Source organism: Varroa destructor, unplaced genomic scaffold (genome assembly GCF_002443255.2).
Source record: "Varroa destructor unplaced genomic scaffold, Vdes_3.0 BEIS01000001.1, whole genome shotgun sequence".
In the NCBI taxonomy this organism is placed as follows: domain Eukaryota; kingdom Metazoa; phylum Arthropoda; class Arachnida; order Mesostigmata; family Varroidae; genus Varroa; species Varroa destructor.
The window spans coordinates 28,947,237-28,969,774 of NW_019211454.1; the positions used below are offsets into that span (position 1 = coordinate 28,947,237).

Here is a 22,538-nt window from a genome sequence, read left to right on the forward strand (position 1 = left end):
ATTTTTAAGGTGCTCTATCATCTTAAGCCTGAATAAACACATTCTAACAGGCTTCACATACGTACTACCAACCGATACTACCTGAGATTCTATCTAATTCTAGGTAGATACATTTAAAGCCATCTAGTTAGGAAAAGTGTCAGTGCTTTTTCAACAACCCAATAAAATGTAGAGATGTCGGAGGTTATATATCAATAGTATTATCCACTACCCGTCTTCTAATATAATTAATTATAAGTCTAGTATTTTTCGTAGTTTTTTAAAGGTGTTGATCTGAGAGACTAACTAAAGGTGATGAGTATCGTTTACTGTTGCTTGCATTTTTCAATCACTGCAAATAAATTTTATTTGAAAATAAATATATGTGTGTTCCAACCAATAATCAGTTAGCTCTGGTCACATTTTAATAGAATATACGCCTTATTGTTGATCCTTTTGTACGAAGTGGTGTAACTGAAGCTAACTTAGAGAATTAACAGTCTTGATAGTATATTTAACTCAAACATATGTTTATAAAGTTATTTATAAGTAACTTCTGCTAGAGTACTGCCCTGTCGCCATTAGCTCAAGTACGCCTTTTTTAAGCTGCGCCTGATTTTCTTAATCAGAATCTGTCTAGACACCTTCTGTTCAGACGAACTGTTACAGCGTATACTTTAGCTGCCTCTGAAATACATCATCGAAAGTAAATAGGCAAGCAGCAAACAAACAGATTCACAATATTTACTAAATGAAAGTTTAAAATTGATACGCTTTCTTTTTGTTCTTGTCATAATTTTTTTCCGTGATATACCCTCTTTCTATACAACCTCATCTAGTCAGCAGCTATAAACGTTTCTTTCGAGGGTAACGGATCTGACGCGTATTTAACGCAATTTTTGAAGGGCGTCTTATCTTTAATAGATCTAGGTAATAAGGAATTCGTCAAGAAACAGCATCAACGCCTCAAGAAAGACAGGAACATAAAAAAAAAACAAGCTAACTTTAGGCTTTATTTACAGCTGATCAACGTAACATTCTGGTCCAATATCTACCTTATTTCCTACACATTTATCATATTTATTTTTAAAAATGGCAAATGAACATGTGTGTAATTCCACATCGGCCCGAGTTTATTCCTTTTTAGTTTGCCTCGATGTAAATATTAAAGAGCTATAGCCCATGAAAACGGCGATGGTACCAACCGTGAACGAATTCAGCTATTCGAACAGTTCATTACTATGTGTTACCAATTTTGAAAATGCTAAGACAAAACCGACCCACGTTAATTGAAGCTCTCCAAACGTCGATGACGTTGCAATGTCGGCCGCAATCTTCAGCTATCGGCGCTTTAATTCCGTAAACGACCAGCCAATCAGCAAGTCTGCTGTTGCCATGTTTCTCCAGGGCGAACATCAACAGCGGCAGCAGCAGCTCTCAGAATATCGGCCACAATAGAAATAGTAGCAGTCGCAATTCTGATGTTGACGACCGCCGTTTTGGGCTACCCCTTGCCCGGCTAGGCCGCCAGAGTTAATCGGTTGTTTTCAGGTTCGAGACTCATTTTCTTCCGCAAGCCGGGCCCGCGTCGCCGCCTAGCACAAGCACAACACCAGAGTCGGTCGGTAACCATAGGATCCCTTCAGTCTACAGCGATGGCCGTCTAGATAGAACGTTTGAAAGACAGCGCACGGCTCATGAAAAAGTCAGGAAAGCGTTGGTTTTGGAACGATTGTTCCATGGGCACCAGTCAGCAACGCAGAGGATAGGGTTAGGTAGGCCGCTGTAAAGGAGAAACCGCAGCTATGGGAGAATAACGACGACGATTATGACGGTTCAAGCCATCTTGCGGTTTCGCTGTGTTGAGAAACAGAGTTGAGATACGAGTTTGATATATCGCTTTCGTGTCGCTTTCGGTGAGAAGACGGCAAAACGGCGAAAAACACAGAGTGAGCTATGTTACAGTGTTCACGTAATTTTCCCCGTTACAGCAAAGCGGGGCAGCTGGCACCTATTACAGTGCGACAATCAACGTATTGAATAGAGATACACGGGTAAAGAAGGAATGTAACTAACTAACAATGTGTACACAGCCTCGCATTGTCGACCAGCTTCGCACAACTATTTGTTGACGCTATTGCAGACCAAAATAAAGGCTTTGCTTATCGTCAGTTGAGCCTAGCTCGAAAGCGTGCCCCCGAAATGCGTTTTCGCCCCCTTCCCCTTTTTACAAGCACCAATCAAAGCTAATGTTGTAGGAGATGCTAACTAAATGCTATATTATGATTACCACAGCCGCCTCTGTGATGATCTAGCCATCTACGCAGCCCCATATCTCCGACGACATGCTTGTAAAGCAAGGATATGGTTTTAATATAAAAGGCTTTGAAAGCCGAAAGGACGTATCATACTTCGGTTTTTCTTGCAGCAGTCTGTATGGTTTGAAATATAGTATTACCCTGGATTTTAAGTCGTTCCACTTCATACGCCGATACGAGTATGTATTATATTTATTAGTCTAATACTAGGATACTAACGGAATTACCTTTCTACAATTCTGGAATCGCGTTTGTACTAACGCGATTCCAGAATTGTAGACACCAGATTAAATGTTTTGAGTTTTACGTCTCTTAGGCTCTGCGTCACACGCCTGCTGCCCACCACCAGACGTAAAACACCCGGACTCGTACGTGCAACACAACGAGTCTGCAAATTAAGCACTGCAATTGGGGGAGGCAAACATAGTATAATTGAGATTAACTAGTTTTCTTTCAGCCGGTCAGTGATAGCATTATGTGGAACTACACGGATTTATTTTAAATGATAGGTTTTACATCAGGGCTTGTAGATGTTATGGCTGCATAGACGCTTATTTTAAAGTATGTAGAATTTTCGATTGCTCAGCTTAGTCGTGTGCCTCGATCACGACGGAGGCGACAGCGAAGGTGCCGCCATAAGTGGATTCGGCATCAGTCATTACTTCCGAAAAACTTTTATCGGAAGGAAATTATGATAGATGGGTAGACGAATGAACAGAGATTACCAACATCGCAGCGACACATTTGACGGGTGTGATACCGAATGCGCTTATTCTATGGCCTCTCACAGTAGTGTTCTAAAACCGCAAAGCCATGAGGGCCTGCCAGGGATAGAATATTGAGCTTAACTAGGCACCACAGCTGATTTCTGTACCGCTGGAGTTTTACCAATAAAGTTATTACATTACGTAAGTTAGCTATGTTTCCTCGATTGAGGTCCAACTTCAATAACATCTTTCTTCATTTTTGTGAATATATGCGTGATGCCAATCTCATTAAAAAAAAAACGGATATACGGTTCAAACGTTGTACTTGTTTGAGGTCTGCTTCACCATGTCCTCGCACACATAAGTACCTTTACAGAGATCTGTTCTGTTTTGTTTCGACATTTTCCTCTTCGTCAGGTCCTCGATCTTTTTCCTTCTATTTGTGCACACACATTGGTCGACAGAAGAGAATAGTCATTAGCTGGTAGGAATGTATGTCTGTTTTTTGTGTTTGTAAAAAGAAATGAAGGACGAGAAAGATAAGCGAAAGGGGTGCGGCGGATTATTTTGTCGTGAGCAGGACAAAGTCCCGTAGGCCAATCATTTTTCAGAGCGTTAAACAATATCGAACCACAAAGAAGATCTTACTTGTAAAATGATAGTTCCTGGTTACTGATTTTATCTTCGGGTGGCTAGCCTGGTTCACCTGTCACAGTGGCCTACTATAAACAAATATGACGCCCATTTACGCAAGGGAGTCTTAGTATTTGAACTTACTTCCTGTAAGTCATCCTCACAACCCGTCTGTTTCTCTACAATGTATATAATTGTGAAAAACGCCCGTGTTAGTTAAATAACAGTATTTTTCCATTACATTTCAAAACAGAACCAGCTGGTTTAACTGTACATTGCATTGAAAAAAAATATGAAGCAAAAACTTTCGAATCAAAATTAGTGCAATACACGACATAATTAAGGCCACATTTTTTTGTATACTTTCGCTGTCATGTAAAAGTCATGTAAAAGCGTCTCGGACCATCAGTAGGGCCGTCATTCACAAAAATAACAAAATTAGTGTTTTGATAAAGCTAACGTCGACGAATCGCGGTACGCCAACAGAAACAGGTAGGAGGAAATCTGTCCAAGAACAGAGGCGCCGATATACGATCAAGCCACGCCGGTAGAAATTACTGGTGCTGCTTCAATAATTCCTGCAGAATGACAATCAACCAAACGAAACTTTCTGTTACCTTCGATCAGACGATTGTTACCGCTGCGACTGCTGTTTGATCTGGTAGCATCAACGCCGCGTCGTGACTTCAGCTTCATTTCGCTGTTTGACTGTTTTCGAATAGTTGAGGTAAGTCCAAATGTTCAGAGACGCGGTAGAAAATTAGCTAAGAAGGTTTTTATTCGCGCGCGCGAGACTCTGGAGCTTCTCATTCATTCATCTGGTCTCTCTTAGCAGCTACTCACGAATGGGCAGACAAACAGGAGAACGCACACAGACATACAGACCCACTGCCTTCATATATTTAGCTTCTTAGCCACACAATTTCATTGTCGTTTCCTTTTGGGACATTGTCTAAGCGGGACGAACGCTGTACTGATACCGCTCTACTGCTTGCAGACACCAACGGCCTATGTACCTCATTTTGCTTGTGCTAGAAACCGATTGAAAAAAAGAGAGAAGAGAGCGATTTTTGTCGATTATATGAAAGCGGAGTCAACAATTGCCTCAGCTCGTCGTGGTATTTGCACAGGAGCGAAAGGACGGCTGTTGGCCCGGCCTCCTTGGGCTTTGAGAGTACAATAACGACGAGCATTTTCGAGTAGGAGAGTCCTTACCGTTGGCAACCTAGCTTCAAATAGCAATTGAATCACAAAGAAGAAGAATGAATGATATGATGGGAGAGAAAACGTGGGAAGAACTAGTCCAGGCTGAATACCTAGTTATCTAAATAGCCATTCAGCAATGAATAGGAAAAGATGACAGAAGTTCAGTTTGCATTCGTTGAGCCATGGGTGATATTGTACAACTTTTATCTGACAACTTCAGTCACTATGCACAAAGCACTATACAAATGAGATCCTTAACAAAATTTGAACTTAACAATGACAATTTCAACCTAAAGTTTCTTGGGTAGTAAGCAGGTATGATATGTGAAGATATTTAGTGCTGGGAGCGTGCATACGTATAGTCATAGTTAATATACTGCTCACTGGACAAGAAAGACCGTTTTTCACGGTAGACATCTGCATAATAAAAGCGGGTAGTTTCTAGTTCGCTAACTCCTTATGCAACGCGTTAGTGATACGCTCGCTGTCTGTGAAATTCTATATTTCAGAAGTCTGTGGTGTTATCAGACCGGATATATTACGTATCTTATGATGCCTTTATTTGCAGGGTTTTCAAAAAACAAAAGTCATATCTGACTCCTTTATGTGTGAAAGCTGAGATCGAAATGTCGACTAGCTGTAAGCGGTGATCTTAATGTTTTTGCAATAAAAATTGGCGGGCATCATTCTAATTCTGTTTGCTATTCATGTAGTTCGCTTTCGCATAGCTATCCCGTGTTATTTCTCTCATTCTTGTTGTTTATATTTCTGTTGCTCAGACTGATCCACTTACCTTAACATCTTTTGAACTCTAGCATATCCTACTGAAATCGGAAGCTATTAGTTTTTTTCCTGTGAGGTCCCGCTTATTGTGATCCTCTTTTCTATTTTCGCGCTAGCTCAGACCCTTTAAAGCCTGCATTTGCGTACGGCCTTGTTCTGCCGATAGGGCCTCACGAATCTTGCGTCTTGCTAGCTCGCAGCTATCTCGAATTTCCTTCCATTTCCGCTTCAAGCTTTTCTGCATGGAACGGATTGCTTCTCCGATATTCGGACACGGACTGAGTCCGTCATCGACAGCAGCTTGTCGGTTCCATCCTGATGCTCTCGACTATATCATCACCCTTCTCTGTCCAGGAAATCTCTTCAGTCCAGCGGTGAACTCGCCTCTTACCCTAATCGGGCAATGTAAACTTATCCTAAACTGTAAAAGTAGAGGACGTGGCCGGTTTTCCATAACAACACAATGGGCACCACGAACAGGGGGGCGAATAGTGATTGGGTGTTGAGTAGCACCGAAGGATGGTTGTCAGAGTGAGCCGATCACAATATGGTGACCAAATTATTATTGATCCATTGAGAAACCAGACGACCAAAAGACCAAAGGCTTGCCTAATCTACAGGAGCTAGCTCAAACAGACTCTACCCACCTCTCACCAGAACAACCTGAACTTTATACAAGCCTATGGAAGATTAAAAAAAAAACAGATACTTTTTTTTTACCAAAGGTCATTAAAACTTGCACCCATATATATCTAACCACCCGACGGAAGCAAGTGTAGTACTAATTTATGGATTCCTTTAAAGTCACAGAAACGGAAACTGCATTCAGATCTGATTGTTGGTGCACATATATACAATCTGCGCCAATAAAAAGCGTTTTTCGTCAGATCGCTAAAAACAAATTACTCTCTTTCAGAAACCCATACTTTTGTCGCAAATATGGGTGTCTAGTTTTTCAAAATGTATTCAAATGAGGAAACGACTTTACATTTTTTTGTAACACAATATTATACAAATGAATTGGGTCGTGCCGTGTTTTAACATCCTTCAAAATATGTTGCGATTTACTGGCCGGCACATGCATAAGCCTGTAGCACCATACGCGGAACGCGCAGATGATCCGGTGTTGCTTTATTATTATATACTTTGTTTGAAACTTTAGAATTACCAATGTTCGTAAGCAAAATGAGAAAGGTTTAATTTAAAAACGATTTAACGTTGTTTTTCTCGCGTATAAAACTGATGATGAGTAATTAAAGTGCCCAGTTGAACGGAACGAACGAAATGTAAAACGCAAAAATGCTAACCTTGTTCTGGCACTACTTTCGAACCTTTGTCTGTTTTTCCGACCTCTCTTTCTCTGTAAGTGCAATTCATGTTAATTTTGACAAAAAACTAAAACAACTACTGAGAAAATTCCTTCTATATGTAACCAGTTGTGTACGCGTATGTATGAATAAGCCATAGCAACATTACGGCGAAGCAAAACACACATATGCCACCTTTACGGGTGTACACACATTCTCCTTGACGTAATTAATATTTGAAAATTCAAACCATCACCGATGAACCTTCACATGAAAATTGAACGACAGCGGTATTACCATGACTGATTGCGCTGTGTTACCGACTCTAGAGGATTGAAATATTCAATGAAGGTATGACCGCTTCTAATGAAACCTGTATCATAAATCTCCAATATCGGGGATTCGATCTGGCTTGCAAAGTATCGATTAAACGTTCAACTTCCGTCGGCTAAAGGCTAATGCATGGCAAGGCGTCAGGTTATAAGTCGAAACTGAAGTAGTAACACCGTTTTAGGACTGACAAGGAGGCCTTAGGCACAACTTTCGTTCTGAGCGACTTGTCACGGCGAATATAATTCGCCGTGACAGGTCCCTTGGACTTGCTATGGAAAAAGGAAACCATTGGCGCTGGGGAACTGCCGAATCACTTTCCGAAAGCTTTTAGGGAGATTAGGTATCTCACGCGAATCATCCCGGATCGTTGTGAAATCATTCGAAGGCAAAAAAGGTTTACAGCAAGGATTTACTGGAAGATTTGAATTTCCAGCTATTGCAACACTATCAACAACTGTCTCAAGTAAACTTTGACGCACTCAAAAGAACTGACTCTAGTTCGACGCCTCGTTGCAGGTGACAAGACGTGGGCGCATGGGTATGACGCGGAGGCAAAGGGCAGCTGTCTAATAATCGCTTCTAAGGCGAGCTTAAGTTAGAAAAAGCTGTCGAGATCAAGTTTAAACACCAAGCTTCATCTCATCATCTTTCCCACTGTTCCGCGTTACGAACTCATGCCGAGTAATTTTACCGTCACGAAGAAGTATTGCCAAGAAGTTCACGGCGCTTGAGTTCGTTAAATAAGTCTAAACTCTGCAGAACTTTTTCATTATGATAATACATTGGCTCAGTCATTACGTTCTGTATAACGTTTTTTTTTGCAAAATTTCAGTGCATGTGTTGCCTTAATCCCCGCATATACCAGATGTTATGTTTGCGATCTTTCTTCTTGCAAAGCTGACAAAAATTCTAAAACAAAAATACTTCTAGATTCTAGAGAAGCTACTTGAGGGAGACAAGGATAGAGCTAGATCTTCTTAGGATTAAGTGCTGTTAAAACTGTTTTGACGATCTATTAAAAGGGGCGAATGTGCGCTAGGTGTGGTTCAATGGGGATAACTGAGGTCAGGGTTGGCGTTTGCTTACCAAACTTAAGGAGATGTGGTTGTCCAGGTTAAAATTTACCTAACCATTTTAAGCCATGGCTGTGTACCAAAGGTAAAACTCCAAACATTTATTAATTAAAGTTTGGGCCGCTGAGACAAAGACAAATATCTTTTCTGATTTCATTTGGAAATTTAGTACCTAGGCTGAATCGGGTATTCAGGTCACAACCTGAAATTTTCTAGCGGTTGTAGTAAATACACAATGTCGGGGCACGCGAATCAGCACCACCTCGAAGTGATTTGTATGTGACCTCTTTTAATAAAAATCATGCTAAAATTCTAGCATAACTCATACTGGATGCATATAAGTTGTACTACTATACGCGAAGTTGGCGCATTCGTTGTGAAGGTTTATGTTGAACTGGCGTAGGCATACCACCGATACGCCCATAGCAAGTTCGTAATTTGATTAATCTGAAAATCGTTTTACTAAGTAGTCCATGTCAAAGTTCTACAAGGTATGGTTACTCTTACTTATATATGGCAACAGTGTTTCTCACTTACAAGTAGTAAATTTACAACAAGTAACGTTTGTCGAAAGTTGAACGTCGTACGAACTTTCGTCTAATCTAATATATGACCACACAAAGAAGTCGTCTTTTGTTATTTAAAGAAAAAGTGTGAAAAGTAAAAAAAACAGTGTAGCTTGCTCAGGATCGTTTTCCTATATTTGCATCACGAGATTTCAATAACGATTGTCATATATTTACTAAAATAAAGACTAGACTACTATATATAGGTCTTACTATGAAATAGACATATTCGATCAACTAATCCCGTAAAGGATACTGACGTTTCGTTTCGCTTATTAAAAGCATGAACTTCAAGTTCTTAATCAGATCGTATATTTTGAGACCAGACGTTTTCATAATCAAGCATTTTAAGACAAATGTGTATGCCTTATTAAAACAGCTATGAAAATAGGCAATACACGGACATATCTGTCCGAAGACCTTTTTCGGCTACTTAGATCTTTGTTTGGCGATTTTGTTCCAGCATTTACGTGCCGAGTTCGTTTATCACAGAAGATAACTATAGAAGGTCACTGTAGAGTACAGCGGTTTTGTGTTCCTAAAGCAAATAGCATAGTGGATCCATAGGGGCTAAGAAGTGCTAAACGCTTATTTAGTTCCCGCCCGTATACTTTCACCAGGTGGAGTAGTTATACAGGCCAGGGGAAATCTGTATGAGCCATCGATGATTCTACGCGAAGAAGTCTCTAAAAACTTTGTTTGTAATTGTAAATAGAGCAAAAAACAAATATCTACAGTTAATAAATAGTGCATTTATTTAGACAGCATAACTAAAAGAGAATTATTCTGTGGGATAGTTGGAATGAACGAGTCTATCTTGTCAGAGATTGTCTTTTTGAGAATAACGAATGATCTACAAGCTTTGCCCCTTTCCGCAAGGTGGCAACAGAGCTGGCCGCGACAGGACCTTGACGACAGGAAATTTTCCTTTTCTTAGAATGATGCTGCATAGAGGTTCGATTAGCTTTCCTGACTGAGCTTTTGGTCTGTGCTATTTAAAAGAACTCGCTTTTTGCCATTTTTTTTTAGTCTAACAGAAAGACATCTGTTCTCCAACACTCTCTAAAAATATTAACCATTGTAAATTATTAGAGTACCACTGTATTAAGAAATGTAGCAGGGTTGACATCTTTCTAAAGGCCCAGCTTAATCCCACTAAGGCCTGCATGTATGGATCTTCTTGGTATATATGATTAGCGAGTGAGCCTTTTCCTGGAAGCAGCGAATGGTCGCGATGAGATGCTTAAAACACTAAAATTTTATTCCGACGGATTTGCGAAACCTCGACCGCTAGAGGATGCGCCTAGAGGATGCGAATGTGTTCCTCAAAGTGGGCCCTAGACGACACGAGACAGGTGAAACCCGTATTACCAATTGCGAACAGAAAGGTGAACATCGCAACAAAGATTATTTTTGCTATGCTACCTAATTAACTTGTTTAGCTCTGTTGGGCAACCTTCACTTTTGATAAGTCCGTGATTATAAATTAGGACGTTTCGTCCAGGTTGAAGGTATTTGAAAAAGATCAAACTGTATAGTTCCCATCAAAGTTTTAACACCTTCGAGTTACTTTACCACAGACAGGCGACTCGGTTTAAACAGTTCACAATTCAACTCTAAACTTCCATAGGGTAAAATTTCCAAGTTCTCGAAAGAGAAGCTGACAGCATCGCGTTCGAAGCGCTATCACCCTGCACACTGGTTATGATCCAAACTGTCTGATATTTTTTCTTCGGTTCGTATGCAAACCCCTACGCAGTTGACCTTGTCATCAGCGTGATGCAACATTGCGTGATCTTTGCGCATTAGGAAGGCACGTCGCTCATGTTGTTTCTTCACGTGCACTGCACGCATCAATAAACACGATGCACTGCACCTGTGAGACACGCTCGTTTGGATTACCAGCAGCTCCACGGCCTTGGAAGTTTAATTGCAACGTTGTCTTCTCTCACTAGCTATCACTAGCTAGTACGTATCACTTTTGAGTCTACTACCAACTAAAAAATACATAACTTTCAACAAAATGATGCATAAGATGTTTTCCTTCTGGGTGGGTTGTTCCGAGTGGGTTGTTTATAGTGTTCTCTAGATGCTATGCGTCTAGATACAATCAGCAGCATATAATAGTGTTGCCATTCAGAGGCATGATACATTTAAGGATTATATAAAACAAACATACGTAAATAGTAATAATAAGCAAAAAAAATACGACATTTTAAGTCAATGTGGCACCACATATATGTTCCCGCTACGATAAGCTATTCTGTGGGGCATTTAAGTTCTGTGCAATTAAAAATTGATGTCAATTTATTTCATGTAAACTCGAAAAAGTACTAGCTTATATAGGCCTATCTCGCTTGGTTTGTATAGCCCTTGAGGCTGGCATGTAACTTAGCTTTATGTAGTAACTTTTATGAAATGAAAAGTAACTTGCCTGCAGTCTGCCTAGAAAAGATAGCTTCGAGACTATTGTCTAAGACTAAGATAAGGAGACTAAGTTGATTATTTTGCGTTTTATCGTTTTACAGAAGTTTAATGAAACGCGAAAAATACTTGGCTTTGCCAAATAACCTTCTCACCTGAAATTTCGCATAAGAAAAATATCCAATAATGTGAATTATATTAAATCTCTCTCTGTTGTGTGCGTCTCAAAATTTCGAAGGGAATTTTAAAAGCCAAGTTTCCTCTTTTCGAAAAGTAGGAACGAAGATGCAAAGCGGGCAGTATGGTTCTTGTTTCATATAGCTTCAACCTCCCTTTTATCTTATTTGAGGCATGATGTCGTCCTGTGGAATACATTTGTGGCCGCAAAACAGAAAAGCTTCCTGTTAAAGCCTTGCATATACACTGATTAAGTTAACATACGAATTTTCCTGTTTACCTTAGTTTTTATACGCATAGTAACAGTAGTGGGTTAGGAGGTTTTATATTTTGTTCTAGTTACTTCACGTTCATGATTTCATGTCGTTACATTTTTGAAAAAAACACGCTTCATTATATTTCACCCCACCAAAGAAATAAGATCAGTCGGAGCTGTATCTCTTGCCCTGAAGATATTGGCTTGCTCACGCATACGTCCTTACTACAGGAACGGTAGCGGAATACGGAAAATGTGCGAATACACAATACGGATAGCAGATACCATTTCACCTTTATTGCAATGGAGACCACGACACGGATTAGTAGAGGAGCAAGAAACATCTGAAGGGTTCATGAGCCTGTCGCGATTTGTATGTATTGGCCGGTTGCAACACCTATATCGGAAATGCAACGGATTTCTACTCTGAGTACATACTCAAGCTTACAGTGATTAGAAAAAAGTGAGAAAATATCAGCAAGTACATAGTAATAGTAGAGACTTTACCTGGCTAGAACTGACGTTACGGTCAACCACAATCTCCATGACGGCAGGCTCAGTCTATCTGTAAGCTACATATCCTTAACGCAAGCATAGAAGCGGCGCGCGACTATTTCCTAAAGCAGCTGCCACAATCTGCAATGTCCGGGAGACATGCAATGTTTATTATCGATCCAATCGAATAACAGGTTTGGACAATAAAAAGTTGGATACAATAAAAAAAATAATGATAATAATAACAAATTACAAATGAATCGAAAATTACGGTGTAAAACACCTTTAATAGGTGAAAAAATTTGCTTACTTTCGAATCTAACAAACAATAATATACATAGAGTTGCTAGAGTATTTATTTGTATGATGCTGAAAAATACAATTTTCGAGTACTTGCTGGGCAACGTCAGATGCAGAAAGTGCGTCTGCAGAGGAATTTTCTGGATAACTATTAAACTAGTCTTCTAGTTTGGGCGAGCAGAACATTGGTCTTCTCCGAAATCCTTTGTAATCGTCTGATCTCTGCATGGTATTTGTGAAGCGACCGATATCCGCGCATAACGTAGATAGCCAACGAAAGTAAAACAGTGAGTAAAAGCATCGATGACTTTAATCTGTATCAGAAAAATTGACAAACAGAATGTATAACAAATAGTTTATAGGTAGCTCTTCGTTAGTTTTATCATAGTGTTATTTTAAGATTGAAGTTCACAATTACACTCGAATTCACCGAAAAGCGTAAAAAGGCCAAAAAAAAGACATGGGTATCAATAGTATTATTACAATTATACCTTAGCTGAAATTGAAAAAGTTCGCTGTGAAGAAGATCCCCGACCTCCCCCCCCCTTCCCCCCTTAATATTGTTTTGGCTAAAACCGTTATTGAACATACGCTATGTTTTTAAGTGAATCCCGTAAATTTCTGCATGGAAGCCATATATTTCAAAGCTGACTTTTGCGAGGCATATTGGGTTTAAGTAAAGAAAATCGTAATACTGCCGAGGACCTCCCAAGCGTTCATGAATTTGTAGGTGTTTAGAATAAATGATGTCGTCCATTTATAAGCTGCATTTAAACGAGGACAAATATGGAACGAGGCATGCGTCAAGGGAACATCCTTTGCCTGCGTGTTTGCCCATCCGTTTCAGTTCTTTTTAAACATCCCTCATAATTGACGAATGTTTGTTTCTTCGCAGTAATCGGAAGGAAAACGATATCGACGTATGTAAACTCATAAGTCATAGCGTTTAACCACGCTGCATATGAATATTAGCGGATTTTCATTCAGAGACAGACGTTAGTAGGACAAATGATGAGCTTAAAAGTCAAAAAATACGAAGGACAATAACGTACGGCATCTACTGCTGTTGTAAGTTCGACAGGAGTTTTCTCTTTCTACCCCTCCCACAATAACCAGTTTTCGATTCCTTTATTCTAATTTATTTTTTGCTACATGTTTCTAAGTAATCTTCACGAATTAATAACACACACACATATATATATTACCAATTAAATAGGTAGGATCATCTAATTATGGTATTACCATCTCGAATAGGCAAAAAATGCACAGCTTTTCATCTATCCTTAATGCGTAAATAGAGCTTTCAACTCCAAACGACCACTCCACAGTTTGACCAGAGGATCATAACGCCACACACCATCTGATTCTTCTACTTTAATACGAAATTGCCGAACTGCCGAATTGCTAAGTGCTGTCCCCCACCTTATTTTTCATAAAAAAAGAATTCTCGTAAAAACCCTACTCTTTGAGAAACCCAAGAGAAAATAGTCCAGAAGAGTAAGTGACTATGATATAGATAACGATAGATTTAAGCTGCTGTCAAATCCTTGTCTGATTGGCGTTTGTCAACACCACGTATAGCCAACGTTGTTGATTTTGTGATAACGTGAAAAATGTAAAGAAACAAGTATTTCCGCAAAAAATTTACATTACGATTTATACTACAAGCTTGGAATTGCTAGCTACTAACGGCTTGGAAATAGCAGGATGTTAAGCAACAGTTGTTTGATTTAAAAAAAAAAAAGTTTATCAAGTAACGTCAGAAAAAGACGTACCCCGTAGCAACGCTGTCCCGAAGTAGATGGTTGACGATAGCTGAGCAAGCCCATAGCAACATTAACGGTACTCGGGCCGATTCTGTGAGTTCACCAATTGTTATAGACCAGCACATGGCAAATGGTAACGTCAAACTCAACAGCAATTCAAACAGGTCGCTGTGTTCTGTATTGGACAGAGTTACAGGAAAACGGGTTTGGTACCATTCAGGGACGTCCAATGCCGATTTTTTTGTATAATTTTTTTAGCGAATTTTCGCAATGTCCATTTGTTCATGAAACGAAATCGCGTTTCAGATCTTCGTGCAGTTTTTACTTTCTTTCACATTAACAAATAAAAAAAAACCAAAATGTTTATTGAAATTAGATTATTTTCACTTAAAAAAATTCAAGATAGATAGCGTATATTACCTGTTATGAATTGAACGAAACCGACGATTCGATCGAAAGTTGCAGTGGACGTGTATTTTACGAATTTTTGGAGGGTGGCGGCTTTTGTCTCGAGCGACAAACGGAGTGCATCCCTCTGGGCTGCAAGCGACTCTGCGAAAACCTTTCTCCGACTAGAAGTTGTTTCGCCCAAAACAACTCTTTCATGTATCAATAATGCTGAAACGTTAACAAGTGCCTCACGGACCTCACCTGCCACCGTCTTAATTGTCTACAGATACAACAAGGCCATCGATACTTGTATATTACATTAGTTATATGAAACGGTTTGAATTATTATAAACCGAACAATGTAGTGCTTAGCAAGAAAGCCATGCGAAGTTGTATATTTTTACTACCGAAATGAGTTGCTTTAACTTACTTCAAGTGACGCCCGAGTTCGTTTCAGCGATGAAATAAATCCGCAAAACGAATAGGTTTCATTAAAGAACGATGTAAAGACGTTTTTCGTCTTTGGGTCTTGTCGAAGTAGGGCCTGGACATCACAAAATCTAGAATTTTTAGCACAGGGCACATTCTGTCTTACAAGGCCCAGAAAGCATCGCGATAAATGTTCGGCCCACCGCAGACGGTCCTCATAAGAAAACTTGCCACTTAAACAGCCAGATACGTCCTGTTTTATTCATAGGCACATTTATAAAGTACAATGAGAAGGTAATTCAAGACGATGTTTCCTTTGAGAAACAAGTTCTATGCTAGGTACACTCACACGCCAAGGTTAGACACTGATAAAATAAATAATTAACATCCAGGCGTCTTTATTCACTAATCTAAGCTCAATTAGGATCAGCCAAAACGTACGTACGCGTCAAAAATTTATTTCACATTAAAATTTATTTTTTAACTTTTCTCAACCTAGATCAAACGTACAAACCTATTCTAGCAGTAAGGACGGCAGGTAAAGCAGCATTGTTTCTACACTGTAGTTTACCAGCATATACCTGACTATCAATGTCCATCCAACATGTTCCAAATGAGGGTAGTTCTTGGAGCAGATTATCTGTCTTATCCTCCCAGTCGGAGCTTATATGCACCGCACCCTCACACCGTAATTTCGACTTCGAGATCTCTATGTAAGCTAAGAGTGCTGTTAAAACTGTTAGCGTTGCCGTCATTTTCAGCAATCGCACTCGAGCTTGACTACGCTAGTCAACGGGGGTACTATGCTTGTTTTTCGCTTTCATTCATTGTATGCACAACATCGTTATTGGGCGTCTACTGTTCATTTACTTAGTAACCTTGAAAAGATTATCGCGATACTCTGTCCCCCAGAAAGCTAAAAAGGTCTATCTGACGACAACAGGTAGATGTTTCTACCAAAAAAAAAAGTATAGGTAGTTTTGCTAACGGACACTGAGATATCTGGAAATACCATAAATGTACATACAATCACACGAGTGTTTATAGCGAATAATAAACGGGAATTATAAACGGGCATCGTGCTTTGGATTTTCCCTGATTTGCATACTTTTTCTTAGAGACAGAAGTGACAAAATGGAATATTACGCTACATCGACATGTTTTAGATTTAGAGTTTACTTGTTGCTGTACATATGAATAGATCGATATTCAATCCCTAACCCCTTGTAAAGCTGGTTAGGTTAGGTTAGGTTAGGTTAGGAACTGGAAATAAAACCCATATATGGCAACAAATTAGGCTCTGTACTGTATTGACGGTAAACCACGATAACACTCGCTATTTGCATAAATAATAAGATCAATGTTTTCTTAAAGCTAGTTCCTGAAATTAGAATATATTGGATCTCCTTTAAGACGGCTTCGGTCCGTTGGCTGTTCCTTGGCATACTCATGGTGCTCCATGGGTAGGATATATGTGGCTACCTAGAGAATATCTTCTCTTCATACGGATTCAAACGTCTCTTACTCGTTCACAAGTTTCAGGCTAGTCTCACATTCTATTGGCATCAGAATATCGGAACAAATAAAAAAAACCTCTCTAGTAGACAAACGCTAACACAAAACTTGACCCAGTTGAATACAAAATATGATACAGTATATATTATTAGAGTACAACACTGTTTTTAATTTCAAACGTGAGGTTCAAAGACAAAATTAAAAGTTAGCCTATATAATGATCGATTTCAAACAATAATTTAAAACGTGTTCCTTTAGCCGTTCTTCTAGCGTACTCAATTGGCTGCAGAAATCAACATTTCGTGGCATCCCCTTTTCAAGTAACAATTTACATGTGACAAATCCATTCGCCAACCCCCGACCCTAGTGTTTTAACAAGTAGACGCAAGAAGAAAAACAACAGGTGCTTCCTCGCACGTTATTATTGTACTATACTATAAAAAAACTCACTCTATAACTATTGTACTGAACGAGGCATTGGATCTTGAACAATCAAAATGGAAGCTTAATAATAAAAGGGCTAGATTTCAGGGCTAGTCCTTTTATTCTGCGTAAAACGACTAATCAATCTAAGCCGTACGAGCAAACTTCGGAGGACGAAACCCGCTCATAGTGCTTGGAACGAATAAGAGACTGAAAAAATTCTTAAAATCCCCTGGTACAGTTCAGACCGGGCTCTCGTCTCCAAGATGCAATAATGTGTATCTCCCTGTCTGAAGACGTGCCCTCAGATAAATTATCAAGGATCTTAATAATGTAACGTGAGAACAGTCCATTATTTGGCACCGCGATTTTTAACCGACTAGATCAAAAAAGTTAGCATCCATGTTAAAACATGTTATTTGTTTGAGGGATTTTTCACAGCGGAGTGAGCGGGAATTTGAAGTTTGAATTTTACAGCTGAATAGCTTTTAGTTGTATCGATATGCGATTGTGTTACTGGGCCAATGTGGCTGGCTGAGTATTATGGTCGATGCCGCATCGGTCTTTTTGTCTTAATTCTCCTCAGCCGAGACAGAAACCGCTTGTGCTGAATGGGGCAAACCTTGAGCGTAGATACATGCCCATCCTCATAGTCAAATCCGCAGTTTCATTCTTGCTTTCAAAATGCATTCATAGGGGCCGCTTCTGTTAATCAACATTACATTTTTATTACTTATGGGCTAGACTGATAGCTTATATTAGCTATGAGCTGGAGTTTCGTACGATTATGGAAAAAATGGATCAGGCCATAACGTGCGTTTTGCCCACAGCCCAAAGGAATACCCAAAGCTTAGTATGAAATAGTACATAATAAATACGCTTATCCATGTTGAAGTGTGACTGAATTCATACGCAATGCCCATTTGAGAAGAATGGAGTTTTTCAGCAAAAAAATTGAGTAGCTTTTGGACCTTTTCCAACCCGTCTAACTAACCCAGATCAAAGGGGAAACTTCAACTGAAGCTGAAATGCCCCTGCTCTTCTAAATCGAAAATGAAAGTTACTCTTTTAATAGGTAATGTTTCACTTCGCTTAAACTGTTTAAATATCTTTGCTTTTTGTTACGCGCATATATAGGTGTTGTATCTCTCATAATTTTATATCTATGAGTCTTCATTCTAACACTCCCCTTTGCAAATTCTAACACGGGATCGTGGCGATACCACCAGAATGACGGTGTCCAGTTCTGGAAATAGTAAACAGAATGACAGATTTCGTTATACCGACCGTTGCTTCGATTGGTGTTCGCATTCGCCTGAGAATGAATTAGCTTCCATCAGTAACTCTACAAGGAGGTAATTGTAGGAGACACCGCCAAAGTAGTCGGCAGTCTTGTTCTCGTTAGAGCCGTACGTCATATTATAAGACGGTCAACCAGGCAAGGTTACATACTCGTACATTCTGATTGACGAGTTTAATTCAATTTGGCTAGAATAACAATCGCGTAGTTATATTCTATCCGTGTAAACAATCGATGGACTTGTACAGAGATCGACAGAAACACAGAAAGATGACTAACTGAATGGTTACTTCCCGAACGCCTGAAACGTAATCGTTAATGCTTCACGAAGTTTCTGCGCTACAGAAAGGATCAAAGACTTTTAAATATGAACTTTGAAATTTCAGAGGAACGCTACTATAGAAACGCCTTGCAGAAAAACTCCTACTCAATTAGTTGTTGCCTCCTTGGATAGACGACCGTATACCATAGTTTTTATATGCACGGATTTTATTACCAAGTAGTATAGATGTATTTTTCGTTTCACTTACGAGTGATTCACGTTATTTATATACGCTAACGTAACTCCTACTGGAAACGAAGAGATCGATTAGGCTTCTTATTAGTTCTGCTTAATCGACTGTACATAAACTAGACCTATGAAATATCCCTTCAAAAAACGACTAAAAAACTATTTATTAAAAGCTATGCAGTCGGGGGCAATCGAATGGCCGAAGGCGCTTCTCAACCTGCACTGCGTTTATGGAGCCCGTCGTGGTAACAAGCGGGCTGTGTGCGAGCGACCGGACACGTCTATAGCTATCGTTATGCTCATGTCCGTCAGCAACTAGAACGAACCATCATCATCAATGTATTATATCTATAGCTAAAGAAGATCAAGCAGAATTATTCCCTAGCAAAAGCTGGTATGTAACGAAACCTACAATTTGCTGGTCTTTATTTCATCTGCTTTTGCTCCCCGTGCTATTCACGCACACTTACTAACTTACATGCATTACTTGTGCAGTAGCCCGCCGCCAGCAGCTCGCTTCATTCGCCAATGGTCAGCTTCGTCGTCCCGTTCGCTGCCGTCGGAGAATCGTTATAATGTCGATGTAATGTTATATTACATCCCTATATTTCAGTCACTCTCACGTTTTGTTTCTTTTGCTTTTGTGGCTCACCCTTCTGTGTAATTGTCCCATCCTGATACTATATTCGAGCTATTCTAGCTGATACGTTGCGTCTGGCCAGCTACTAGTGCTGTGGGTACGGGTCAACAATTCTTCATCGTCAAAATCGGCGGCACCGTCGTGCTCTGCCCCCTTCATACTAGGCTGTTTGGCCCGCCTGAAGCTTGGTCGATTATTTCTCCATCTATCGTACACAACAGACAGGCCAAGAGAGACATATAACAGCGTTGGTCCATCACTCCTCGTGAAACAACGAGCATGTCGAAGCCACGATGACGGGTGGATGACGAAGAGGAGATATAGCATCGGTCCAATAGTGAAGAGACACTAGTAGTCAAATTCGACCAGCCTCATGCGCGTTGCTTGCCTTGACGAAGCCGCTAGATTCTTATTTGGGTCGATTGTTATGGGGCCGCCCAGTACTTTACTGGGCAGGGCGGACCCGACTGCGTACACTCACATCCCTTTTCATCACATACCTCCCTGAAAAGACCGCATAGTGAAAGAACGAGAGAGAAGCCTGCAAAAAATTACTCCAGTCAGTGAACGCATATGGGCAACTGAGGGGCTATCGAAATCGTAATAGGAATACGGGAAAAATTAGGTGAGCGTATATGGGGTAATGCGCGAATGAGTTGCCTCGCCTCGAGTTTTTTCAAGTTCAACAAATTGTGGAAAATCACTTTTTTTTATATGGGAGCGCTTTCGAGCAGATCGTCAAATGTTAAATTACAAAAAATCAACGCTTCGGCTCCGATTTGAACCAACGATCTACCAAAAATGAATAGGAATTAACTAATCGAGAGTACTCAAGCCTAGAAATAAATACACGAGTTCTACGATTTTTTCGGTTTTTATAGAAAGAAGTATATTTGGTGAATATTCAAACGCCATGGTGTTTAACCTCTACCTAAAGAATACAAGCTTTCATCTACGCGATCCATATTTCCCTCTTCTAACCCGTTTCCGTCACATACGCAGATCTATTGAAGAGTGTTCCATTACCACATCATGGCTGATATAGATTCATTGGCCGTTTAAATATATCCAATTAGGAAACAATTTATGGATCTTCTCGAATAATATGGATTCTACTCTGAATGTGGCTATCTCAAGCACCTAGCCATTATCATTGGCATGAGTATCGGCAGCTTTCTTGATTCGTATAGAAGCTTCTCTTCACCAACAGCGTCACGATAAAGACACAGTTATTAAGACAATCACATAGTACAAAACATATACATTAATGGATGGAAGTCCTAAATAACTATTTAACAGTCCACAAAAACTAAAAACTGGCAAAAAACATGTTTCTACTGTTTACTTCGAATGTGTCTTTTTATATGAAGACTTCGAGTTCCCGTAGATGCTCAGTCGCGAACCAAGGATGCCGTGGGGTGATTATGCTCCCCGCCGGAGCTCAGCCCGTGCCCGACGTAATTCGCCTATATATGTATACGTATGTATACATATACATAGGTATGTCCCAAAAATAACAAGTTCTTCGACAGGCGGATGGAAGGCACAACGTGTGGGACTTACTGGTTGTGGTCTTGTGGCTTCTCCTAGAAGCAACCGAACAGTGAGTTCAACGGGCTCATCCCTAATATTGAGCATGCATACATGAATAGACTGGACGCGCACAAGCGCCATCTTTATTTTCTTCACCGCTCTGATGTATACGTAAATTCAAGGTGATATTTTGTAGCCGCCGTTACGAAACATGCGCAGCGAGTTCCGTTCGGCAATCATGTTCTTTGATACAAGCGCGCATCTAATTCGCACCGGTTGGTTTTCTTCTGTGTTCCTAATGTGCCCTGTGTGCTAGGACGCGTAAGACAGGGTCATCGCAGGACAGGGCGGTGATATGATACATGCTTAACCGTGCCAGGCGCTGCGTGTTTATGAATGCTGAGTGGTGGACTGATTGTCACTTAGCCACCGATTCAGTCAGTTAGTAACTTTCGTGATGCAGTCATTTGTGGGACGCAGCTCCAGGAGAACAGGGACGGGAATAGGGCGTTCGAGATGTAAATCGACGCATACGGGTAACTTTCGGCAGACCTCAGCCGCCAAGGATAAGACGAAGTAGCCCTTCAGGAGTAGCAATTCAGATGATGGCAATGATGATGATTGCGGTGATGAGAAATCGACAGGACGGAAGAACGACCGAACCGAAGGAAGAGAAACGACGTCTTGCGGTTAGTGTCGAACGTGAAGATGAAGAGCATAAGTCCTAAATAGCAGGGAGCACCGAGAGGACAAGAAGATTCTACGCTCCACGAGCGAATAACAACGAAGTCAAACGACGAGTTGAACTTGTGCAGCAGATGCGATTCGCTTCTTGGCAATTTTACTTTTGCACTGATAGTGACAATGATGACGACGGTCGAGCAGAATGGAAACGATGGTCTGAGCACCGGCCGGCTTCAGCTTCAGCGGTCGGCTGAATCGAATCAGCTGGTGGCGACCATTGTCCGCGATTGCCATATCTTGGTGGTCTTATAATATTTTGTCGGCTATTTGATCGCGAAGGATCGCACACGTTCGATCGGGTCTATCAGTGAGAGCAAAACTAGGTAGAATCGAAGTAGCTAACCATGAGATTCAGAAACTTCAACAGAAACTTGCAGAACTTCAACTGACTATAATAATTGAACTAGTAAAATGACCGGTAAGCTGTGCCTCACGGTGATGTTTGGTTCACCTTACTGGTGGCGAAAGTCTTCTGAGTATTACGAAGCAGATAATGAAACTATCATCAGTAGAGTGGTGCTTCTAGCAGTGAAGGCACTTCAAAGATGCTTGAGGTTATCAGAGTTCGCAAGTCACAAACAGAAACCTCATCTGACATTTCTGATACGCATTCAAGTTGCATAGCAGTTCATCCGAGTTGGACTTGTCCCTGCTTGGATTTTACTACTAGAATACAATTTTAGCCTAATATTACATTTCCCTAATTTAAATTTTTTAATCCTACGTAGAA

The 22,538-nt window shown here is 40.3% G+C and overlaps 1 protein-coding gene and 1 long non-coding RNA gene across 4 annotated transcripts; both read right to left on the reverse strand.

Moving 5' to 3' along the window:
* Nucleotides 1-9,637: 9,637 nt before the first annotated feature.
* LOC147758479 (uncharacterized) lies at nucleotides 9,638-11,147 on the reverse strand. The gene is made up of 2 exons (XR_015318828.1): nucleotides 10,481-11,147; nucleotides 9,638-10,242 (listed from the first exon to the last, which is right to left on the reverse strand). It is a non-coding gene; the product is annotated as an uncharacterized LOC147758479 (long non-coding RNA).
* A 256-nt stretch (nucleotides 11,148-11,403) lies between these two features.
* On the reverse strand, nucleotides 11,404-16,076 carry LOC111250641 (uncharacterized). Of its 3 annotated transcripts, none has more exons than XM_022806150.2 (8): nucleotides 15,724-16,076; nucleotides 15,144-15,395; nucleotides 14,744-14,993; nucleotides 14,333-14,498; nucleotides 12,651-12,871; nucleotides 12,270-12,398; nucleotides 12,056-12,159; nucleotides 11,404-11,691 (listed from the first exon to the last, which is right to left on the reverse strand). In XM_022806150.2, exons 1-5 carry the CDS (start codon nucleotides 15,895-15,897, stop codon nucleotides 12,709-12,711), a joined length of 1,005 nt encoding a protein of 334 aa, XP_022661885.1. In that variant the 5' UTR covers nucleotides 15,898-16,076; the 3' UTR covers nucleotides 11,404-11,691; nucleotides 12,056-12,159; nucleotides 12,270-12,398; nucleotides 12,651-12,708. The 3 variants fall into 3 exon arrangements, with proteins under 3 accessions (XP_022661885.1, XP_022661865.1, XP_022661875.1); XM_022806130.2 differs by having other exon boundaries at nucleotides 12,655-12,871; nucleotides 15,724-16,075; XM_022806140.2 differs by having other exon boundaries at nucleotides 12,048-12,159; nucleotides 12,655-12,871; nucleotides 15,724-16,075.
* Between the last annotated feature and the right edge of the window lie 6,462 nt (nucleotides 16,077-22,538).

Coding starts and splice junctions, on each gene's coding strand:
- LOC111250641 (XM_022806150.2), bottom strand. CDS start 15,897: ATGACGGCAACGCTAACAGTTTTAACAGCACTCTTAGCTTACATAGAG. Junction 14,499..14,743: donor TTTCGTTCAATTCATAACAG/GTAATATACGCT, acceptor TGTCCAATACAG/AACACAGCGACCTGTTTGAA. Junction 12,872..14,332: donor CGGGACAGCGTTGCTACGGG/GTACGTCTTTTT, acceptor TTTCTGATACAG/ATTAAAGTCATCGATGCTTT.